A 23,345-nucleotide genomic window follows, 5' to 3' on the forward strand; every position below is an offset into this window, starting at 1 on the left:
GTTTGAATTTGATAACTTCGCATGTACGAGGGGGATCCGGGAAATAACGACCGTTCGCGCATACCCGCCGCGCAGCTGACTCCCCTTCCTTGTTTGAAGGTCAACTGGCTTCCTTAACATGTGTTCTCATAATGTTGTGAGTACTGGTTGCAACAAGTCGCCATTGTGCATTTTGTGTTACTTCAAAATGAACGACGTGATTGATAATCCCGCCAACTGTGAGGTGAGGAGTGTGATTCGATTTTTGAATGCCCGACATTTGAAACCTGCAGAAATTTACCGGCAATTGAAAGAAGTGTATGGTTACTGTAATGAATGAAAGAAATGTGAGAAAATGGTGCGAAATGTTCAACAATGGGCGAACAAATGTCCACGATGAAACTCGACCAGGACGCCCATCACTCATCACAGAAGACCTGACGACTAAAGTGAACGACAGAATCTTGCAAGACAGGCGCACATCACTCGACGAATTGCATATTGCCTTTCCTGACATTTCTCGTTCTTTGCTTGGTGAAATTGTGTCACAACATCTTGGCTACCACAAAACCTGTGCCCGCCCGCACACTGCTGCTTCAACTCGAGAATTGCTGGATCAATTCGGTTGGAAAATCTTTGATCATCCGCCCTATAGTCCAGACCTTGCTCCTAGCGATTTTCACCTTTTCACTAAGCTGAAAGACTTTCTGGGTGGTACGCGTTTTGGAAGTGATGAAGAGTTGAAGAAGACAGTGAACACCTGGCTTAATGAACTGGCGGCAGAGGAGTATAACACGGGAATTCTAAAGCTAGTGAACAGATACGACAAATGTTTAAATGTAGGTGGTGATTATGTAGACAAGTAAAGGAAGCTTCAGTTATGTAACAGACTTTGTTTTTTCAAATAAATATATTTTTTTTAATTATTACAACAAAACGGTCGTTATTTCCTGGATCCCCCTCGTAATTGCAGTCACTTAATCAATGGATCACCAACAATGTCTAAGAAAGATGTCATTTGATTTGACTACAACTAAAGGAACTGAAATCAATCACACCAACCAATCAATAAACCATACTTCTCTACGTAAAAGTTAAGTTGTTCAGAGAAGAATAACAGTCAGCGTTGGCTGCGTAAATTACATTATATACGTATATTTTACGTAAATTACATGTAATTAACGTCTTGTAGAAAAACCAATATTTTACATGCTTTTCTATGGGGTGTAATAAATTATTTTCATGGAAGTAAATAAGTTACATACTCTACTATTACCTTAGAGGTTCTGGCTGGTAAGTACGAAGCGCATTCAGAAAGTAAGTTTCCCTATTTAAAAAAAAAAAAGAACACACACTTTCAGGAAAACATTTATTGGCAACAGGTACAGCAATGTTTCAGCTATTTTTCAACATAGCCACCATCAGAATTGAGACACTTGTCGTATCATGGGATCAACTTTTGTATCCCTCTGTCGTAGAACTCTGCCGCCTATGAATGGAACCAGCGTGTGACAGACGTCTTCAGCTCTTCGTCGTTGCCAAAACACTCACCGGAGGACAGGAATTTCTTGAGGTGCAAGAAAACGTGAAAATCGCTGGGAGCAAGATCAGGACTGTAGGGTGGATGATCAAACAACTGGGAGCATTGTCATGGAGGAGCACAACACCTGCAGTAAGCATTCCATGCCTCTTGTTTTGAATGGCACGTCGCAATTTTCGCAGTGTTTCACAGTAACGGTCAATGTTCACTGTTTCACCTCTTGGAAGGAAGTCAATGAGCAGAATGCCCTTCCTGTCCCAGAACACCGTGCACATCACTTTCCATTTGAATTTCGTCCTGACCGGAGATCCACTATGCCGCCAATGCATTGACTGCTGCTTGGTTTCCGGGGTGAAGTGCGAAATCCAAGTCTCATCGCCCGTGACGATCCTGTCGAGGAACTCGTCACCGTCATCGTGATACCGTTGCAGAAATGTCGGTGCTGCTCCTAAACGTTGCATTTTGTGTTCGGGTGTCAGGTTTTTCGGCACCCACCTGACACACACTTTTTTGAACAGCAAGTGCTTAGTGACAATCTCATGCAACAAGGATCGCGATATCTGCGGAAAATGGCTGCTCAGCTCCGTAATCGTGAATTGATGAGGGACGATCGCCCACTGCGCTCTTCATCATGGACACTTTGACGACCTTCGGAAAACTGCCTACAACAGCGATGCACCATCTGCTTACTCATGATCAGGGAACGGATTTATATGGACTAAAAATATATGAAATATGTAAATATATATGTAGTTATTTTTACCAAAATATGGAATTAAATATGGATTTTTACCAAAATATGGAATTAAATATGGACTTAAAATTATAAAAAAATGACTATGTACGTTAAATATTGGTACATTTTAATCAAACTAAACAAAAAATATAATGGACGTACCTTATCTTCCAATGTAGTTTCAACAAAACACAATTTTTATTGTCTGTTACCATAACAATAGGTTACAAACATTTCTTTCAAGTGCTGAAAAGTGAATCTTCTTCTATTGTCTCTGAGGATAGATTTATACTGACTAAAAGAGCGTTCGACGTCACAAGAAGTAACTGGTACATAATTCAATTTCACAATGTCTGCTGGGGATAAGTCCAAGTTAATCTTCACTGTTGATTCACCACTCATCACAGCAACAACCTTTTGTAGTTCTTCATATCCAGGGTTTTTTGAAAGTACAGTGTCCACCTTAGCTCTTACTGCATCTGCAACTTTACCTCTACCACGATTCAGTTGTTCCACAGTACTATTTATAATTTCAAAACTTTCAGATAGTGAAAGGTGCCTATTTTGGAGACTTTTGAGCGTTTTTATGATGCATGAAAATGTATGCTGAATGTGAGCTAAGTCATTCTTCACACTTATGTCACAGGTAACTGTTTTCGCAGTATCAATTGAGACTGCATCTTCAGAGTCCAATGCAAGGAGAACATTGTTAATAGAGTCTATATGTTCGGCATAATATTCAACTGCTTCTAGCCATGTACCCCATCTAGTTAAAATTGGCTTTGGTGGCAATGGAATTTCAGGGTACATTTCTTTCTTACTGGGAGCTTTGAGAAATACTTTTTTCACTGATGAAATCAACAAATCTACTTTAGGGAAATTGTCTCTGACCACTTCTGCCACACGATGAAATGCATGCGCCACACAAGTAAAATGAGTCAATTTAGGATATACAACAGATAATGCTTGTCCAGCTTTGACCATATAAGGGGCAGCATCGCTAATAAAGAATAACACATTATCGTACATAATACCCTTTGGCCACAGGATACCCATAGCTTCGTTGAACAGTTTAACTATAGTTTTGTTATTGCACTTTTCTAGAACATCACAATGTAAAAGAATTCGTTCAGAATATTGTTCACTTAACAAACCGATAACTACATTACCAACAAGTCTACCTTCTTTGTCGGGAGTCTCATCAATGGAAACCCAAATTGAACTATCTTTAATTTCATCTCTTATCTTCTGTATTGTCTCATCGTAGATGGATGGAGCATACGTCTTCCTAAGTGTTGACTCATCCGGGATTGTATGTTGAGTATATTTTTCAAGGAATTCCCTGAAGACCTTATTCTTTAGTTTGTAGAGAGGAATATCAGCAGAGATGAGAGAACGGCACAGGTCGATGTTAAACTCAGATCTTACATTCGATGTTGTTGGTTGTGTTAAAAACAATTGTCTCTGCTTGGAATTTAGTTGTTTGTTGGCCTGATGTTTACTAGTTGTAATGTGTTGTTGCACCAGGAACTTTTGTGTAGATGATACTGCACACTGACACAAATTACAAAATAATATTTTATTGTCAGTTGATAAACCATCTTCTTTAAATTCTGAAATGTAACTTGTTAGTTTTGATTTTAAATTGACTGAATGACGTACTTTTGGCATATTTACCGTCTTTATAGTATGATTTACAAAACTGAACCTATGTGTACTCTGACTGGCATTTAACTGTTGAGCTGCACAACTGAAGTCTGTTAAAAATTTTAAATTAAATTAATACAGTTTTGTAACTTACTTTCCCATTGTTGATAGGACTGCTAATTTTCAAATAACTCTGATGTTAAAGGGATTACTGAACATGTGTTTAAATCTCTATTGTTGAAATGTATTTTTAAAAGTTAATGGAATTTTGTTTTGTTTTATTGTTAAACCTAATATAATATGGACTGTTTTATATGAAATATGGAAAATATATGGAAATTAACGAAAATATGTACTAAACTCTAAAATATGGAAAAATATGGGAAATAAAAGTAGGATTTTTCAACCCTACACATTGTGAAACATAAAGATAATGCAAAATATAAATTATATTAGCTTTATAAGTAAATATGTATTTACATATAAATCCTTTCCCTGCTCATGATGTTCGGCCCATAGACCTGACAGAGCTGTCAATGAATTTCAATTGGCGCTATGCTTTGTGCATTAAAGAACTTTATCACCAACCGAACCTCGCAGGCGGCGGGAGAAGGAATAAGATCTTCCATTTCGGACCACTGCTGCCACGCTACTGGCACCAGGCAGGACCTGTCCGGCTGGCATATGATTGATACGTCATAGATCTGTTACGCATGCGCAATTGACAGGACTAATTATGTTTAGTTTCAAGGGGAAAAATCGGGAAACTTACTTTCTGGATGCGCCTCGTATATTTATTATCAGGCATTATATCTCACTTGACATTATGTGTTGAGAAAGAACAATTTATTATCTGTATGCATCTTAAGTCTGATTAGTGTAATATGTAACTAGTCAACGATGTATGATGTATGCAATGGAGGGAGAAAGGAACTGGCCACCATACCCCAATAGCTACTGGCTTAGTTACCCCATGAGTGATGTCTTATTGGTGGCACTTATGTGGTTCTGACCTGTCTTTGGATAGTTGACTAAGAACAACACTCTACTATGTGCTTGGAAATGCTGTGTTTTTAATTATTGAGCTACAAAAAAAAAAAAAACCAGACCGACCCTTGCAGCTGATTTCAGAGCCCCGTTCACTCCAGAGCACGATAGACTGGTAACTAAGACTTTCGTGGTTCGACTCCTGCCTGGGAAGGAAACTTTATTTTGTCCCTTATTCAAATTTATTCCCAATACTTTTCGATTGCTGGTAAAATTCATGTTCTGGGAATAATAAATTAATTAAGTAGTAAAATATCGCTGCAATTGAAAAGTATTGGGAATAAATTTGAATAAGGAACGAAAAAAAAAGTTTCCTTCTCAGGCGGGATTCGAACCACTAAAGTCTTAGTTACCAGTCTATCATGCTGTGGAGTGAACAAGACTCTGAAATCAGCTACAAGGGTCTGTCCGTTTTTTTTTTTGCCACTACTGTACATTTTGCGCAATTTTTATTTACAAATTTTGTGAAAATAAAACACAAGTTTGCTAGAAAGAGTGGGTGAAGAAAGAATAATGTTGAAACCGATCAGGAAAAGAAAAAGGAATTGGCTGGGTCACTGGCTGAGAAGAAATTGCCTACTGAAGGCTGCACTGGAAGAAGTAGTGAACAGGAGAAGAGTTCGGGGCAGAAAAATATATCAGATGATAGACGACATTAAGATAATATGGATAGTATGCGGAGACTAAAAGGCAGAAAATAGGAAACACTGGAGAATGCTGGGTTTGCAGTGAAATACCTGTCCTTGGGAAGAAAACTATCAATGAATGAATGAATTAATTAATTAAAACCAAGTTCGTCATGCTTGCTATGCAAAGATCTTCCTGCATACGACATGTCTTCAACTTTTATTTTTAATACAGAATCTTACTCACTTCAAAATTACTGATTATAAACTCTTATTGAACTCTTCAGAACAATGTTGTCAACTGAAGTTAGTCATGTCATTCCATCCTTTTAAAATTTCCAGTCTATCAGATCACAATATGATCACGAACAATCTAGAAGTATGTAGTAAAAGTCAAAGGTGCTGCCTCTGGGAAAGTGTCCACAGAGAGCTCTCAAAAGGACAAAAATTTTTGTGTGTTTTAATATTGGCCTTTGTGAACAGGATTTCTTCAGTCAGGCGTTAAAGGAAAATAAACGAAGTCAGCAATACACAATATGTGACTGGTTCTCAGTCAATAAATTAGTATTAAATTGTAACAAAAATAACATGATTCAATTTAAATCCTGTCAAAATTCAACGTCGCAAATTTCTAGCGCAATAATTAATAATAGATCCCTATTAGAAACAACACAACCAAATTTCTTGGCTTAAAAATCGATGTGTTAAATTGGAAAAATCAATATTAAAGAAATTACCCCCAAACTAAATGCAGCATGTTTTTCTATTGGACCTATGCAAAAGATAGTAAATATCAATACCTTAAAAACAATATACTTTGCATACTTCCACTCGGTAATGAGTTTCGGAATAATATTCTGGGGAAATTCCACAGATTGTAACAGTATATTCCTACTACAAAAAAAGAGTAATTAGAATAATAGCAGGTGCCAAATCTAGGGAATCGTGTAGGACTATTTTAAAAAATATACAAATAATGCCCATGGCTTGTCAGTATATCTTTTCATTAATAATCTTCCTCGTATGTAATCGTGAAAACTTTGTAACTAATTCAACAGTTCATAGCATAAATACACATAAAAAAATGACTTTCATACTCCATCGGCAAGTCTATTCTGCTATCAAAAAGGAGTGCGTTATATGGCAATAAAAATTTTTAATAGCCTCCCTATCGATATAAAAAATGAAACTCAAAACATAAAATTATTTAGGGCCAAATTAAAGAAGTACCTAATTTCTCACGCCTTCTATTCTGTAGGTGAATTCATGACATTCAATAACACTTTATGAAATTGATACTAAAACTTTGTGTTGTACTAGTAGACTATATTGTAAATCTCGTCTGTATATATTTCATCTAGACTGTGACTATAAATTAAGATTTTATAATAGTATTAAGTTTTTTGACTTGTTCCATATTCTAGCTGTAAGCATGTATGAATACGATGGAATGTTAATAAATACAATACAATACAATACAAGAACCTTTCCATCACCACAATGATTAAAGAGTTCGGCAGAAAGTATAAAGATAATTAAGATGCTGATGACTATTGGAAACACAATGACAAAATGATGAGAACCATCAGAACCTGTAACGATCAGTAAACTCGGGAAATTTACTTCACTAATTAAAACATCGGAATAGGCTGCTAATTTCAAATTCATCACAAGGATGTTAAGACATCATATAGTTCGGTTACTATTTTCAGACTATAAGGGGGGGCAAGATTCAGTTCTCTCCTCTCCCCAGCCTACTACTTTCCACCACTCCTTGTCTTGCAAAGTGGGCTATATTTCATATGACGTCATCTATGTTGACGTTCTACCGACCCTAATGCAGACACTGCAAAAATAATATAGTGTATAGATTGACAAATCGAACTGAAACTCTGACCGAGTTACTACGTGAGTGCTGGCTGTCTTGGGGAGGAGCAAGTGAGAAAGCATGGGGGGAAGGGAGAGAGCACTATGCACTATGTACTTGCAGGTCCACTCACAGTTTGTGAAACCTGCTAACATAATGGAACCTTCCTAGCCGACAGTTGAGGCAAAAATGAAGAATCCGTTATTGTGGTAATATGGAGAGTGGTTCTTCTATTGGTCGCGATGCCCACACACACCCTCTCAGATATTTACGTGGTGATTGGTGACTGAATGACGAGGAGCGAGGGAGGGAGAAGAAAGAAAGAGAGAGATTCCAGAAGTTGGCGTGTTTTACGGGGTTTCACTTGAAGTTGTCAAACTATAATAAACTACACTTATTCTTATCTGAGTCACTGAATGCTTTTTCTGCTGGCTGTCAATGAAATACTACAGACAGGTACAGCTAATTTCAGGGGATATGGATTTACCAAGCCGTGCTTTCACATGGTGATTTCCATTCTCTTTCCCTCGTTCATTTTCTTGGCACATACACAAAAACAGCTGATGCCTGGATAACATAAACAACAGTCAGGAGGGAGGGGTGAGGGGGAGGGAGGAAAATAGAGGGGGGGGGAGAGAGAGAGAGAGAGAGAGAGAGAGAGGGAGACGAACTAAGGGATATTCTACTGGAACTAAATCACAGCAGTCAGCAGTATGAAATGAAGATAAATGCTAAGAAGACGACGACCATGGTCATAGGAAGAAAAATAAACAAGGTAAACTTGCGAATTCTAAATGAGGCAGTAGAGCAAATAAACAGCTCCAAATATACTGTAAGCAGTATGAGCTGCTGCCAGGAAGTCAAAAGGAGGATAACAATGGCAAAGGAAGATTTTTAACAGAAAAAGGAGCATTTTCTGCGGACCTCTGAGAAAGAATTAAGAAAGCAACTGGTGAAGTGCTTTGTGTGGAGTGTAGCATTGCATGGGGCAAAAACACGGACATTATGATGAAGTGAAGAGAAGAGAATAGAAGCATTTGAAATGTGGATATGGAGAAGGATGGAACATGTGAAATGGACAGAGTAAGAAACAAATCTGTGTTGGAAAGAGTGGATGAAGAAAGGATGATACTGAAACTGATCAGAAAGAGAGAAAGGAACTGGCTGGGTCACTGGTTGAGAAGAAACTGCCTACTGAAGGATGCACTGGAAGAAATGGCGAACGGAGAAGAGTTCGTGGTAGAAGAAAATATCAAGTGATAGACGATATTAAGATATATGGATGATATGCGGAGACAAAGAGGAAGGCAGAAAATAGGAAAGACTGGAAAATGCTGGGTTTGCAATGAAAGACCTGTCCTTGGGCAGAACACTATGAATGAATGAATGAATTATTCCATTTTTAAGTACCAGCACTTCTTGCTAAAATATTCAGCACATTTATCCGCAAAATGAAGTTAATTTGAAGTTTTGAAAGATAATTTGTATTAGTTTATGAATCAGACATAATTTCTATAACAGTTACGCTATTTTATGTTAATTAATTAGGCCTAATAAAAATACTTTTTCTTAATTTGTTTAGGAGGGGAGACGACCTAAAAGCTAATCAATTGAGACAAGAATATGTTCCTCACTACAGGGAAGTAATAGTTAAAAATGGAAAATCTTTAGTTGGCAAACATGATTTTGTTATAATTTGTGACAAAACAGAATCAGCAGGTACCTGTACATTTGCCACCCTAGTTAAAACACAAAATGCTTCATTTCAGCAAGAAACATATCTTTCAGACTATGCACTTTTGGATGCAGGGTCTTTTCACAGACTATTCTCAGAACATTAGGAACATTTTCAACCTTTCCACATGCTATTCTCAAAATGTTTAGGAAAATTTTATAATTTTAGTAACTACTTAGGTACTCAAGAAAAGTAACGAAACAATGAATTCACATTTAGAAATGTTCTAATTAAGGTAGTTTGTACGGGAGTTATTATTGCACAATAAAATAAGTTATTTCCAAATAAAAGATAAGATACTATTTCAGTTACAGTTAGATAACACTGAGTAAATCAGTCAAAATTTCATCTTCCATTTCAGTATTAGGATCGAGACTAGTTCTATCTAGAATAATTATTAAATTTCTCGTAATTAAAAATCACAAGAACTCTACTTCTTACCTTCTTAAAAAATACTCAAATAACCTATAAATATTATCACTTATCATTATTGTTGTATATACACTGTACTTTGTAATTTTTCTTGAAGTATTTGTTTCCTAAACTGAATTAGACACACACTGAGCAATATCTGTAAAATAACAATTTAGCCATCTGTTGCTAACAACAAAAGATAGAAATAATCATGGCCTACTTTGTATTCTTCACAGTCTAGTATATACAGTCACGAAGCTTGAGTTGTTGAGGGTAACTAGCACAGTCTAGTATACACAGTCACGAAGCTTGAGTTGTGAGGGTGCTAGGAATAATAGACTGTGCTGGTACTATTTCGCATTGTTTGTAATGAGGCTATATTAGCGATCCTAGTGGTTAGCAACTATCTATGGATGCATATTTACTACGTATTGAGCTTCGTGACTGTATATAATAGACTGTGGTACTAGGAACAATAGACTGTGCCAGTACTATTTCGCATTGTCTGTGATAAGGCGATAGTAGTGATCCTTGTGGTTAGCAACTATCTATGGATGCATATTCCCTATGTATTGAACTTCGTGACTGTATATACTAGACTGTGGTATTCTTGATAAACTGGGCTAGTAAAGGGCATAAAGTGTATCGAAGTGTTGGGATTACTCTGAAAATTTTAATATTCTAAATAGTCCTTACATTTTAGAACAAAAACAATTTATTTTGCAATTTAGCAATTTTCGTATTACTGTTAATTTGTATTATTTATGTTTAATAAATAATTTACATTTGTCTTTTAATCGACTACTTCAGTGTAAAAAAATATGTAACATAAAAATTACTTCCTGTATTGTACTAAAGGAAAATTACAGAGATATGTTTCTTCAGTAATAAAATAGACACAGATGGAAATGAATAATCACACCCAACATGAGAATCGTTGATTTTTGTTGCAATGTTTTTGATTATGATAATGTTAAGAGAAGTTTACATAAGCCTAGTTGTGAAAGAAATAAAATACTATACAGGGTATAAAAAGGCAAACCACTCAAGTTTCGAGATTAATTTTAAGCCCTATATTAAGGAATTTATTAACTCTCAAGCTTGGGCATGCCATTTCGAATTGCTTCGAAAATTCACCATGACTTAACACTACCTTCACAGCATACAAAGCACTTATAACACCTCTTATAACATTGAAGAAGACTTTTTTTTTTTTCCATTACCTCCATTAATTTTGTGACTAATAATCATACCAAAGGAAATTTAGAATATTAGACTCTCATTTTATAGGTTATTTGAGTGGTTTTCAAAATGGTAAGGAGTGGAATTCCTATGATTTTCAATTACCATAATAATGTTGAACTTATATATTATGACCTCTGACTGTTTTCAGAAAAAAGCTTTCCAAAGTTAATTGATGAACTAGTGGACTTACTCGTGTTAAATATGTAATATTCGTCCGGCTTACAGCTGTTTCAGTGCATCACGCACCATCATCAGAGCCTACTAGATTGCGGCGTCATCTCGAACTTCTCTGCCTGTTAGGAGGGTGTGTTTTATTGTTGGAATGTGTTGGATTGTGGAGTCGAATAGTGTGTGTGTACTGAAATTGATCTGTGTGTTGAGGATTTGATCAGGGTGTGTTTTAGTGTGTTTGGCAGAGAAGTTCGAGATGACGCCGCGATCTAGTAGGCTCTGATGATGGTGCGTGATGCACTGAAACAGCTGTAAGCCGGACGAATATTACATATTTAACACGAGTAAGTCCACTAGTTCATCAATTAATTATATTCAAGTGTTAAAAGTGGTGTACGCAAGATTCAAAAATGGATTTCCAAAGTTTTTGAAGTCTCTATTCTTACTTATTTTGTTGCCTTTGTTAGTTCAGGATACATAAAACAACTTACAAAGTTTGTGTATACTGTAATGAAAAATTATTATTTTTTAAATTTCAATGGTGTTCATTAGATGTGATTCTTTCTTGCAGCCCAGTAGATTGATCGTAAAAAGAATTCTATCCTTGTGTATTGTTCTACTGCACTCCACTGGAGTAGATGATCTGTTTCCATGGTGGAGGTTGGATCTTTACAGATCGTGAGTCCTTATATCAATTTTGTGCAGATGGCCTGCCGAACAATGATCTTGTGTGTTGAGTTTAAACATTGTTTTTTTCTTGCTGCTTATATTTGTTCCAGGTGCTCCTTGTCTCTTCCAATGGTTTATTTTTTTATAGGGATTACTGTTTTTGTTCTATATTGTTTTCAAATTTCCTTTGCGAGTTTTGAAACTATGTAAAGATAGTTTGATACATTTTTGTTGTAGGGTTGTTCCTTTCTTCGCCAGTTCATCTGTTACTTCATTTCCTAGGAGGTTCACATGAGATGGTATCTACTGTAATGCTATTTTCTTCCCTGTTTTATAAGCTGTCTGATAAGTTTATATATTTCTAATATTTTATTTTGTACATCTTGATTACACAACTTTTAACACTGTATCACTTCGGAATATGTATGATAAGACTTTCTTGTGTTAAATTCTAACGTACCTTGTTTACATGTTTCGACCTTTTATAGGTCATCCTCAGAACTGGTCATTGTTGGTCTTGGCACCTCTTGTTTTGTTTCCTGTGAGGGTGTGTTCGTGTGGTATATTGTAGAGTCAAAGAGTGTGTGTGTTCTGAAATTGAGTTGTGTGTTGAGAATTTCGTTGGGGTGTGAGGCGCCAAGACCAACAACGACCAGTTCTGAGGACAACCCATAAAAGGTCGAAACATGTAAACAAGGTATGTTAGAATTTAACATAAGAAAGTCTTATCATACATATTCCGAAATTTTATTTTGTTTGATGTTATAGCTGCAATAGCAGATTTTGAGTCCATCAGTAAAACTGCTGTTCTTCATGAAGTTCTTAATTGATATTCTAAATTACTGTGATGTACTGAAGTACATATGGAGTTTCAGTGCGTTTCAATTGGTAAAGAATTGGTAGAACAAAGAAAAATTCTCTCTGGCACCAGGACTCAACCCGAATTTCCAGTTCTACATGCTGGTGCTTTATCCACTAAGTCACACTGGATTCAAGTTTCAATGCTGGATCGAATCCCTCTCATTTTTAAGTTCTACCTACTGTGTTCTTCTTTGCTGGCCTACCCTCGCGTACCGTGTCACAGTATGTGTGACAGCAGATGCAATGTCCAACCACAAGTACAGAGGTACACTTAATACGAGTGACTAAGTGGCCGGGGTCCGAAGGAACATGGTGGTCTTGAATCACTAAGTGATTACTTACTCTTAACATATTACTATGATGTACCAAAGTAGATATGGAGTTTCAGTGCAGTAATTCTGCATTTCCATATGGTGAAGAATCGATAGAATGGAGAAAAATTCTCTCCGGCACCGGGATTCGAACCCAGATTTCCAGCGTTTCCACTGGATTATTTATCATCGGTAAAATTGCTGATAGCAAGATGGTATTCTGCAGTTGAGTAAAAGGATTTGTCACGAGATTACCAGACATTAACCTTACAGTTGGGGAAAACCTCAGAAAGAACCCAATCAGATAATCAGTCCTAGCGGGAATCAAACCCACACCCAAGAGCAGCTCTGGATCAGCAGGCAAACTTGCTACTGCCTGAGTTATGCTAGTAGCTTACCACAAGAGAGGTGAGGAAATTTCAATGCAACTGACAGTTGAATCATTAATAAAAACGAAAAATACAATAATTCAATGCAACATGTTTTGAGAATGAACAAAAATAGAATAGGCCTACCTAAAATAATGACAGATTACAAACCAAAAAATAAAACGTCTGCACAATGCATATGAAGAGAAAGCATATGTCACTGTTGATAGCGATTTGTCAGTCGGACGAGGACGTTAAGCCTGGCTTGGTGCTATTCAACAGGAGTAGGCTACATGCTAAAGCAAACAGATATAGATATTAATAATACACTGATGTATAAGAGCGTACAAGTTGTTGGATACGCAGATGATTTGGACATCACGGGTAGACCAAAAGCCAAAGTAGAAGAGATACTTAAAGACCTTGAAAAAGCAGCAGGAAAATTGGATTGAGCATTAATAACAGCAAGACAAAGTGGATGATACAGTCCAGAAAGACCTTAATATCCAATCAACAGATAGGTTCAGAAAGATTCGAACCCACGAAGGATTTTAAATATCTTGGGTCAGTAATAACCAGGGAACGGATTTATATGGACTAAAAATATATGAAATATGTAAATATATATGTAGTTATTTTTACCAAAATATGGAATTAAATATGGATTTTTACCAAAATATGGAATTAAATATGGACTTAAAATTATAAAAAAATGACTATGTACGTTAAATATTGGTACATTTTAATCAAACTAAACAAAAAATATAATGGACGTACCTTATCTTCCAATGTAGTTTCAACAAAACACAATTTTTATTGTCTGTTACCATAACAATAGGTTACAAACATTTCTTTCAAGTGCTGAAAAGTGAATCTTCTTCTATTGTCTCTGAGGATAGATTTATACTGACTAAAAGAGCGTTCGACGTCACAAGAAGTAACTGGTACATAATTCAATTTCACAATGTCTGCTGGGGATAAGTCCAAGTTAATCTTCACTGTTGATTCACCACTCATCACAGCAACAACCTTTTGTAGTTCTTCATATCCAGGGTTTTTTGAAAGTACAGTGTCCACCTTAGCTCTTACTGCATCTGCAACTTTACCTCTACCACGATTCAGTTGTTCCACAGTACTATTTATAATTTCAAAACTTTCAGATAGTGAAAGGTGCCTATTTTGGAGACTTTTGAGCGTTTTTATGATGCATGAAAATGTATGCTGAATGTGAGCTAAGTCATTCTTCACACTTATGTCACAGGTAACTGTTTTCGCAGTATCAATTGAGACTGCATCTTCAGAGTCCAATGCAAGGAGAACATTGTTAATAGAGTCTATATGTTCGGCATAATATTCAACTGCTTCTAGCCATGTACCCCATCTAGTTAAAATTGGCTTTGGTGGCAATGGAATTTCAGGGTACATTTCTTTCTTACTGGGAGCTTTGAGAAATACTTTTTTCACTGATGAAATCAACAAATCTACTTTAGGGAAATTGTCTCTGACCACTTCTGCCACACGATGAAATGCATGCGCCACACAAGTAAAATGAGTCAATTTAGGATATACAACAGATAATGCTTGTCCAGCTTTGACCATATAAGGGGCAGCATCGCTAATAAAGAATAACACATTATCGTACATAATACCCTTTGGCCACAGGATACCCATAGCTTCGTTGAACAGTTTAACTATAGTTTTGTTATTGCACTTTTCTAGAACATCACAATGTAAAAGAATTCGTTCAGAATATTGTTCACTTAACAAACCGATAACTACATTACCAACAAGTCTACCTTCTTTGTCGGGAGTCTCATCAATGGAAACCCAAATTGAACTATCTTTAATTTCATCTCTTATCTTCTGTATTGTCTCATCGTAGATGGATGGAGCATACGTCTTCCTAAGTGTTGACTCATCCGGGATTGTATGTTGAGTATATTTTTCAAGGAATTCCCTGAAGACCTTATTCTTTAGTTTGTAGAGAGGAATATCAGCAGAGATGAGAGAACGGCACAGGTCGATGTTAAACTCAGATCTTACATTCGATGTTGTTGGTTGTGTTAAAAACAATTGTCTCTGCTTGGAATTTAGTTGTTTGTTGGCCTGATGTTTACTAGTTGTAATGTGTTGTTGCACCAGGAACTTTTGTGTAGATGATACTGCACACTGACACAAATTACAAAATAATATTTTATTGTCAGTTGATAAACCATCTTCTTTAAATTCTGAAATGTAACTTGTTAGTTTTGATTTTAAATTGACTGAATGACGTACTTTTGGCATATTTACCGTCTTTATAGTATGATTTACAAAACTGAACCTATGTGTACTCTGACTGGCATTTAACTGTTGAGCTGCACAACTGAAGTCTGTTAAAAATTTTAAATTAAATTAATACAGTTTTGTAACTTACTTTCCCATTGTTGATAGGACTGCTAATTTTCAAATAACTCTGATGTTAAAGGGATTACTGAACATGTGTTTAAATCTCTATTGTTGAAATGTATTTTTAAAAGTTAATGGAATTTTGTTTTGTTTTATTGTTAAACCTAATATAATATGGACTGTTTTATATGAAATATGGAAAATATATGGAAATTAACGAAAATATGTACTAAACTCTAAAATATGGAAAAATATGGAAAATAAAAGTAGGATTTTTCAACCCTACACATTGTGAAACATAAAGATAATGCAAAATATAAATTATATTAGCTTTATAAGTAAATATGTATTTACATATAAATCCTTTCCCTGGTAATAACCAATGATAAAAAAGAATGGACAGATATACAAACACGCATTACGAAGGGAAATCAAACATATTTTGCATTATTGGATATCCTGAAATCAAGATTTGTACATAAGAAAACTAAATTTCGAATCTATAAAACAATGATTCGAACAGTACTCTGTTATGGATGTGAAACTTGGGTAATGAATAATAAGACAGAATCAGCCTTAGGTGAATTCGAAAGAAAGATATTGACACCTCAACCATAACCAGGAAGTAATGGAACAATATCGAGATAAGTAATGGAACAATATCGAGATATGTAGTGACACATCAAACTCAGAAGATTGGAATGGGCTGGGCATATCAACAGAATAGAGAACCAGAGGATACCTAGGAAAGTAATGGAGGGAAGGATATATGGTAAACAGAACTTTTGTTACACTTTTCCTTCGATGAAGTACCGTTAAGCAGGAAAAAATTGTCTTTGCTCAATGTTTGCAGCGCTCTATTGTGGTAATGGCCCGAGAGAAATGACTGACTGCTACACAAGCAGATAGATAAAATTAATCTGAACAGTTAATGTCTTGAATCTTTTTTTTTTTTTTTTTTGGCAAATTAAAGCATTTAGGAATGAATTTAAATTCAATAATAGCAAAATTGTTGAAATAATTTTTTCAATATGGCACGCATTGCGTGTTACCGACTGACTACAGCATAGGGGGAGGGGAAGGTAAGGAGTGCAGACTGCGTTGCTTAGAGTTATTGCAGCAGCCATGATGTTGTCAAATGCTTCATAAAAACACCATAATTTCCTCAAATGGTGAATGTTACAGTAAGAACTTATTTAGATTTTTCGAATCTCTCCTCATGACCAGTTTCATTTTGGTGCAGAGGTTACCATCAATCCTGTATACAGATATGGGCTACATCATGCACAGTATGGCCCGTCTAAGTGGCGTAGAACTTTAAAATGGGTCACAGTCCTTATTTATAAGTACAGTGCTGTCATCTTGAAATTATACTTGTATTATACCATCATAATTCACAGTTAATTCCCGATTTACCACGAAAATCGTCTGTAGCTGCATTTAGATTGGCAACAGGCCATGACTGTTTGGCCAAGCACCTGCATAGAATTGGAATATATCAGTCCCCTAACTGCGCATTGTGCAACTCAAACCAAGAAATGGATTCGGAACACCTCAAAATCTGTGCTTCAGTGGCTGGTCATGATAATATCTTTGAAAAATATTGGAGTGCAATAGGTCAAATGACTTTGTCAAAAGCCTGGCATTAGAAAACAACAACAACATTTTTAACAAGAGCCAGAACAGGTCACATTGTCACACAATTGTACCTACACGGATTTCACATTTCTGATAATCCTACTTGTCTGCGGTGTAATAATCATGATGTAGATCTGGAACACATTCTTCTATACTGTCCATCCATAACAAAAGAAGTAAATTAAAATACCCTAACTCTGGTTACTGGCAACAGGCATCTGTAATGAACACCGATCAAAATACCCCTCATTTCTCGTGAAAAACAACAACTGAATAGACTACAGTGGACTATAGTGGACTTTATGTTGTCAGCAAACAGCTGGATACATTAAGAAACCACATTATTGTCGTGATATTATTTCAAAGATTTTACAGAACGTATCTTTCCTGTATTAAAACAACTAATTTTTCCACATTGAGCTCCATTATTAATAATGTGCATTACACAACAATGTAGTATTTGTAGATAGCGAAAGCGTGCAATCCTAGCCACTACTAACGCATGCGCAGTACACTGCAGCAATCAGACTGTCTCCTCGCGACGAACATCTAGCAGTCATTTGATGTTGTCTATCCGTGACTCGTGTCTGCTCGCGACCTTCAAGCCATGTCTGATTCTGTGTGCACCACATAATAAGAAATCAATGGGAGACAAGTACTATGAGACAAAATGTAGCGTCGCGCCACACTGCGTCTGATTCTGTGTGCACCCGGCCTTACTGTGTTCACAAGCCTTCTGGGTATTCAACAGTATGCTCTGTACATGTACAGTACATAACCAAATTTGAAATGTTTTGTTGTTGTTTTCTAATGCCAGGCGTTTGACAATAAAGTCATTTGACCTCTTGCACTCCAATATTTTTCAAAGATATTATCATGGTCAGCCACTGAAGAACAGATTTTGAGATGTTCCGAATCCATTTCTTGTTTTGAGTTGCACAATGGGCAGTTAGGGGACTGGTATATTCCAATTCTATGCAGGTGTTTGGCCAAACAATCATGGCCTGTTGCCAATCTAAATGCAGCTACAGACGATTTTCGTGAACTGTGGATTATGATGCAGAGATTTCCATTTTTTCCACTGAGATTGTGTTATCAAATTTTGTTTATTGAAGTCTAAGTATGTAGATTTAATAAATCTTTTCACAGAGTAATACATAGATTTAGTAACAGGTCTGTAAGTAGCAGTGCTGCCCTTCTTTGCTAATGCACCCGCATTCTAGTTTCCCAGGATTCCACAATGGGATGGTATCCATTGGAATACAATTCTTTTATTGAGTGATATTAATTGAGAGAGCATTTTAGTTATTTCTGCTGTTTGAGATGAAGGTGTGTGTTTAGAGACTGTTGATAGAATAGCTGCTTTGGAGTCTGACAATATAACTACATTCTTAAAGTTATTGTTGTGGTATAGAAGATTCCTGACACTGAAATGTTTTGTTGATATCTCTCTGCATGGTTCTTTATATAAGTATTTCAGCTGATTTACTTTATGTGATCGTTTCTATGTATTAATAATTTTCAAATAGCGTAAAAGTTGGTCAGAACAGTGGTTCCATTGCAATAGAAAGTAAATGGGTGTAAATATGTCACACAGTCGATAAAGATGTAATATAAAATAAAGCTCTACCCTTCTCATAATAACTTATAGGCTATCAGTAATAAATTAAGAGCAAGAAATTTTTAAATTTCCTCGTTAATATACTCTCGCATATAATGTTATCCCATTCATTTCGCTCTTTTTATACAGTTCCTGGACATTTCATATTATAATCCTACATAATTTTACCCTCTTGTAATGCTTCCAAATTCTGCTTGTAGTGCTTTTTTCGGATTGGAAAGGAGTACAAAATTCCGTACAAATTACGAAACTTGCAATATTTTAGAAGCATGGTGAAAAAATATGTTGTTGTGATTGTATTGAGGGTCAATGCACCACGAGTGCAAGAAAGAAATTTCAGCCTCTAACTGGGCATTGTCGGAAGTTGTACTGAATGGTACTTCCCTTTGTATAAAAGGATTTTAACACTCTCAAGTCTCCCCATCATTTCTGTAAATTTAGTCATCCTTTGAATTATGTGGAGTGCGCAGCAAGTAAAGCGATAGGTTTGGAAGTAAATCCCGAAAAGACAAAGTATATGATTATGTCTCGTGACCAGAATATTGTACGAAATGGAAATATAAAAATTGGAGATTTATCCTTTGAAGAGGTGGAAAAATTCAAATATCTTGGAGCAACAGTAACAAATATAAATGACACTCGGGAGGAAATTAAATGCAGAATAAATATGGGAAATGCGTGTTACTATTCGGTTGAGAAGCTTTTATCATCTAGTCTGCAGTCAAAAAATTTGAAAGTTAGAATTTATAAAACAGTTATATTACCGGTTGTTCTGTATGGTTGTGAAACTTGGACTCTCACTTTGAGAGAGGAACATAGGTTAAGGGTGTTTGAGAATAAGGTGCTTAGGAAAATATTTGGGGCTAAGCAGGATGAAGTTACAGGAGAATGGAGAGTTACACAATGCAGAACTGCACGCATTGTATTCTTCACCTGACATAATTAGGAACATTAAATCCAGACGTTTGAGATGGGCAGGGCATGTAGCACGTATGGGCGAATCCAGAAATGCATTTAGAGTGTTAGTTGGGAGACCGGAGGGAAAAAGACCTTTGAGGAGGCCGAGACGTAGATGGGAGGATAATATTAAAATGGATTTGTGGGAAGTGGGATATGATGATAGAGACTGGATTAATCTTGCACAGGATAGGGACCGATGGCGGGCTTATGTGAGGGCGGCAATGAACCTTCGGGTTCCTTAAAAGCCATTTGTAAGTAAGTAAGTGCAGTAAGTTTGCAGTGCATAATATAATGGCATAAGAACCTGTGAAATGAAAGCTCCTTTCATAATGGATAATAAGGAGGATTGGGCTCCTAGAGAAGTTGGGGGAAGTTAACATGGAAGATTTTATTGTCAGTTGACAATAGTCTAATGACCTCAGAAATCCACGGTGTTGACATGATTGCAGATCATGCTGTCACTATCGCCCGAGATGAAGACAGTGATGAGGAAATTAAATCTGCAGAAGAAAGTATCAAACGAAGCCCTCGGAGCAGTAAATGTGCTCCGAAAATACACTACTGTTGCTCCTAGCGGTGTATCAAGTGAAGTTATCTGCAATTCTTTGAACCACATAGAAAATGTTATCATTCATAGACCTAATAGTAGTAGACTCTGGGTCTGAACATATGGCAAACGACACTAGAAGATTCTTTCATGTGAAATGGGCTCTTATTTGCATTTTGCACTGTAACTAATACACAATAAACAATGTTAACTTAAAGGTTACAAAGGCTTCATAATAACACTTGCAACTCATTCTCATAAACAGCATATGGTACACATTTAAAATAGCCTGTCTTCATTGCTGAAGTACCGGTAAGAATTAATATGCCAGCTGCAGCTACAGTTCAAGTCTTAAGTTACGATTGAAAAGAAAACAGTAGGTATATACACATAACTTTCCACTACTAACTTAGGCCTAGTAATTATTAAACTATACGATAAATATTTATTTTAAGATATGTAAGGGTCATATTGTCAATACAATATCATCAGTAAGCTTAGGTAACATCCAACTTTCCTGACTGCTCTATCTATTTTGTCAAACATTTGTATGCTACTTTGTTTATAAAATTCATGATTAAATACAAATAAAATTAAAAGTGCTTACCATTCTGGACCGAACTTCATGGAATCAGTCATCTTCGGAAATTGCCTGCAAATGCAATATAACATAAAGTTTGGATTTTTTAACCTCAAGATTATTTGGGACAGGAGTTAAATATAGTCTACAATACATACGAATGGACAGGTCATTACATGTTATCAACAAGTATGTTTAAAGCCTGGACATAATGCAAACACCAAACATATGGTGTGTTTCTATTCATAGGTCTTTAATCACGCATGGTATACACGTATGCTAACCAAAATAACATCAAACGTAGGAAATAAGATATGGGTAAATCATGATACAGAAAGATTTTACCCAAGATACAGGCGTAGCGGTTCAGATTCTAAACAAATATTCTGTAATATGTATATACGAGTGGTCGTAAACATATTCCTTCAAATTTATATAGTTTATAAACATATTTAAATACCAATCAAATGCAGGATAATTTGTCATCTGGTCGAGGCCACATAGAAAACGAAGCCGAGGTGGCAATCCCACAAGCTTCAACTAACCCTCATGCCTTGTTATGACAAGTATCAACATTATATTTATGTATATATATTTGGTGATCCGAATATATTGACAGGGAACAAAACATATGCTTGGAGAATTAAAAGAGGAATTAAAAATACCTTTCTTTCTTCGGATCACTGGGTGAACGAATACCACACACCAATATGGCCGAAAGATTGATAACGACGCATGCGCAGATTTTACGTCACGTATTAAATTTCACCAATCAGAAAGAATATTATTAGCAGGTTTGTGGTTCTGTTTACAAAATCAGCTGGCCAAAATCAAAATGCACTACACCCATTTCTTGTTACACTGATATGTAATTTGGATATTAACAATTAAAGTGTATAGACGTATCTAACGTAATATGTAATCTTCACTTATTCGTAACATATTTTGCTAACATAATTTTAGGTTTCAAAAGGATGAACTGATAAACTTATTTCTTGCGTACTTTTTATCTTTGTTTTTCTTTGTCCTACAAGAACAGAGCATCGTTCGAATGAACACTCTTGGCTCTTCTACAGTACGTAACAATTTTCGAACCTTGCAATCATTCAAACTTCCAGTCATTTATGCATCTCTACAAGGTTCGATATTGTTACTAATAAAAGCGTCACTGCCAGTACATTTCACGCATATAATACAGTACGGTTATGCATTTTATTCAACCGGACCGATTAAAAAAAAGTTTTAATTCATATTAGAGTGTAAGTACCCGAAATGACAAAATGTATCTTCATATATTTATTCATACATGCGTGTATATTTTATGTTCACTTAATATCATTCTACCAATTCTCCATAGTCACATCGTCCACCCATATGGAAGTTACCTGGCCTTTACAGACAGCCCCTGACAGTAGGATATAATAAAATTAATAACCCCTTGAACAGCTTTCCATCCCAATGTCATTTTCCAACAGAACCATTGATGCGTATTCACGATGCGCAGAACGAGTGACGCGGAATATTTAAATTCAAGTGCTAAACCATTTGGCGATCAGGTAGCTCAGTTGATAGAGCAACAGGTTCAATCCCAGGTGGTGGTGGGATTTTTCACGTTGCCAAAACTTCCAGAACGGTCCCGGCTCCTGTCAAATTAAGTTCCGGGAGGTAAAAAACGATCGGAACGTGATGCTGACTACACTGCCTCATTCTAGTGCCGAGATCATGAAGGCATGGAACGTTATCTCCAGAGCTCCATGCCCCCCCCCTCCCAAACGACTTTATGGTGTCTGAAAAAGGAGATATCTTTATCTTTGATTTACGAAAACATTGAATCGCACATTGAAAAACTGGCTAGGCTAATATAACGTAATTTAAGAAATGAATATTTTAGCAGCAGGAAAGGCCTTCATTGCATCAGTTCAAATTATGACAAACTTACGGTATGATTGATATACAGCGTCTCACTTCTCTTGTTTCTTCCTGTAACAGTAAATGGCATATGATGTAGCCCCTACTTAAATACAATCAAAGCTGTAGTTCTTTTAGCCACTGTAGGCGTTACCTTTTTCTATCTGATGCTTTTCCAATTCACTGCGGGCTAAAGCAAGGAGATGCACTATCACCTTTACTTTTTAACTTCGCTCTAGAATATGCCATTAGGAAAGTTCAGGATAACACAGAGGGTTTGGAATTGAACGGGTTACATCAGCTTCTTGTCTACGCGGATGATGTGAATATGTTAGGAGAAAATCCACAAACGATTAGGGAAAACACGGAAATTCTACTTGAAGCAAGTAAAGAGATAGGGTTGGAAGTAAATCCCGAAAAGACTAAGTATATGATTATGTCTCGTGATCAGAATATTTTACGAAATGGAACTATAAAAGTTGGAGAT

General features: G+C 36.2%; 1 protein-coding gene across 2 annotated transcripts in view; it reads right to left on the reverse strand.

Annotated features, from left to right (window-relative positions):
• The window catches only part of Gyf (GIGYF family protein Gyf), a 96,675-nt gene extending 74,951 nt beyond the window's left edge, over positions 1-21,724 (reverse strand). For both annotated transcript variants that reach the window (XM_069839153.1, XM_069839154.1), the window contains exons 1-2: positions 21,616-21,724; positions 20,978-21,022 (exon numbers count right to left, since the gene is read on the reverse strand). In XM_069839153.1, coding sequence (XP_069695254.1) covers positions 20,978-21,009 — 32 coding nt within the window. In that variant the 5' untranslated portion in view covers positions 21,010-21,022; positions 21,616-21,724. The remainder of the gene's footprint in view (positions 1-20,977; positions 21,023-21,615) is intronic.
• Positions 21,725-23,345: the final 1,621 nt, after the last annotated feature.

Source organism: Periplaneta americana, chromosome 11 (assembly GCF_040183065.1).
Source record: "Periplaneta americana isolate PAMFEO1 chromosome 11, P.americana_PAMFEO1_priV1, whole genome shotgun sequence".
In the NCBI taxonomy this organism is placed as follows: Eukaryota; Metazoa; Arthropoda; class Insecta; order Blattodea; family Blattidae; genus Periplaneta; species Periplaneta americana.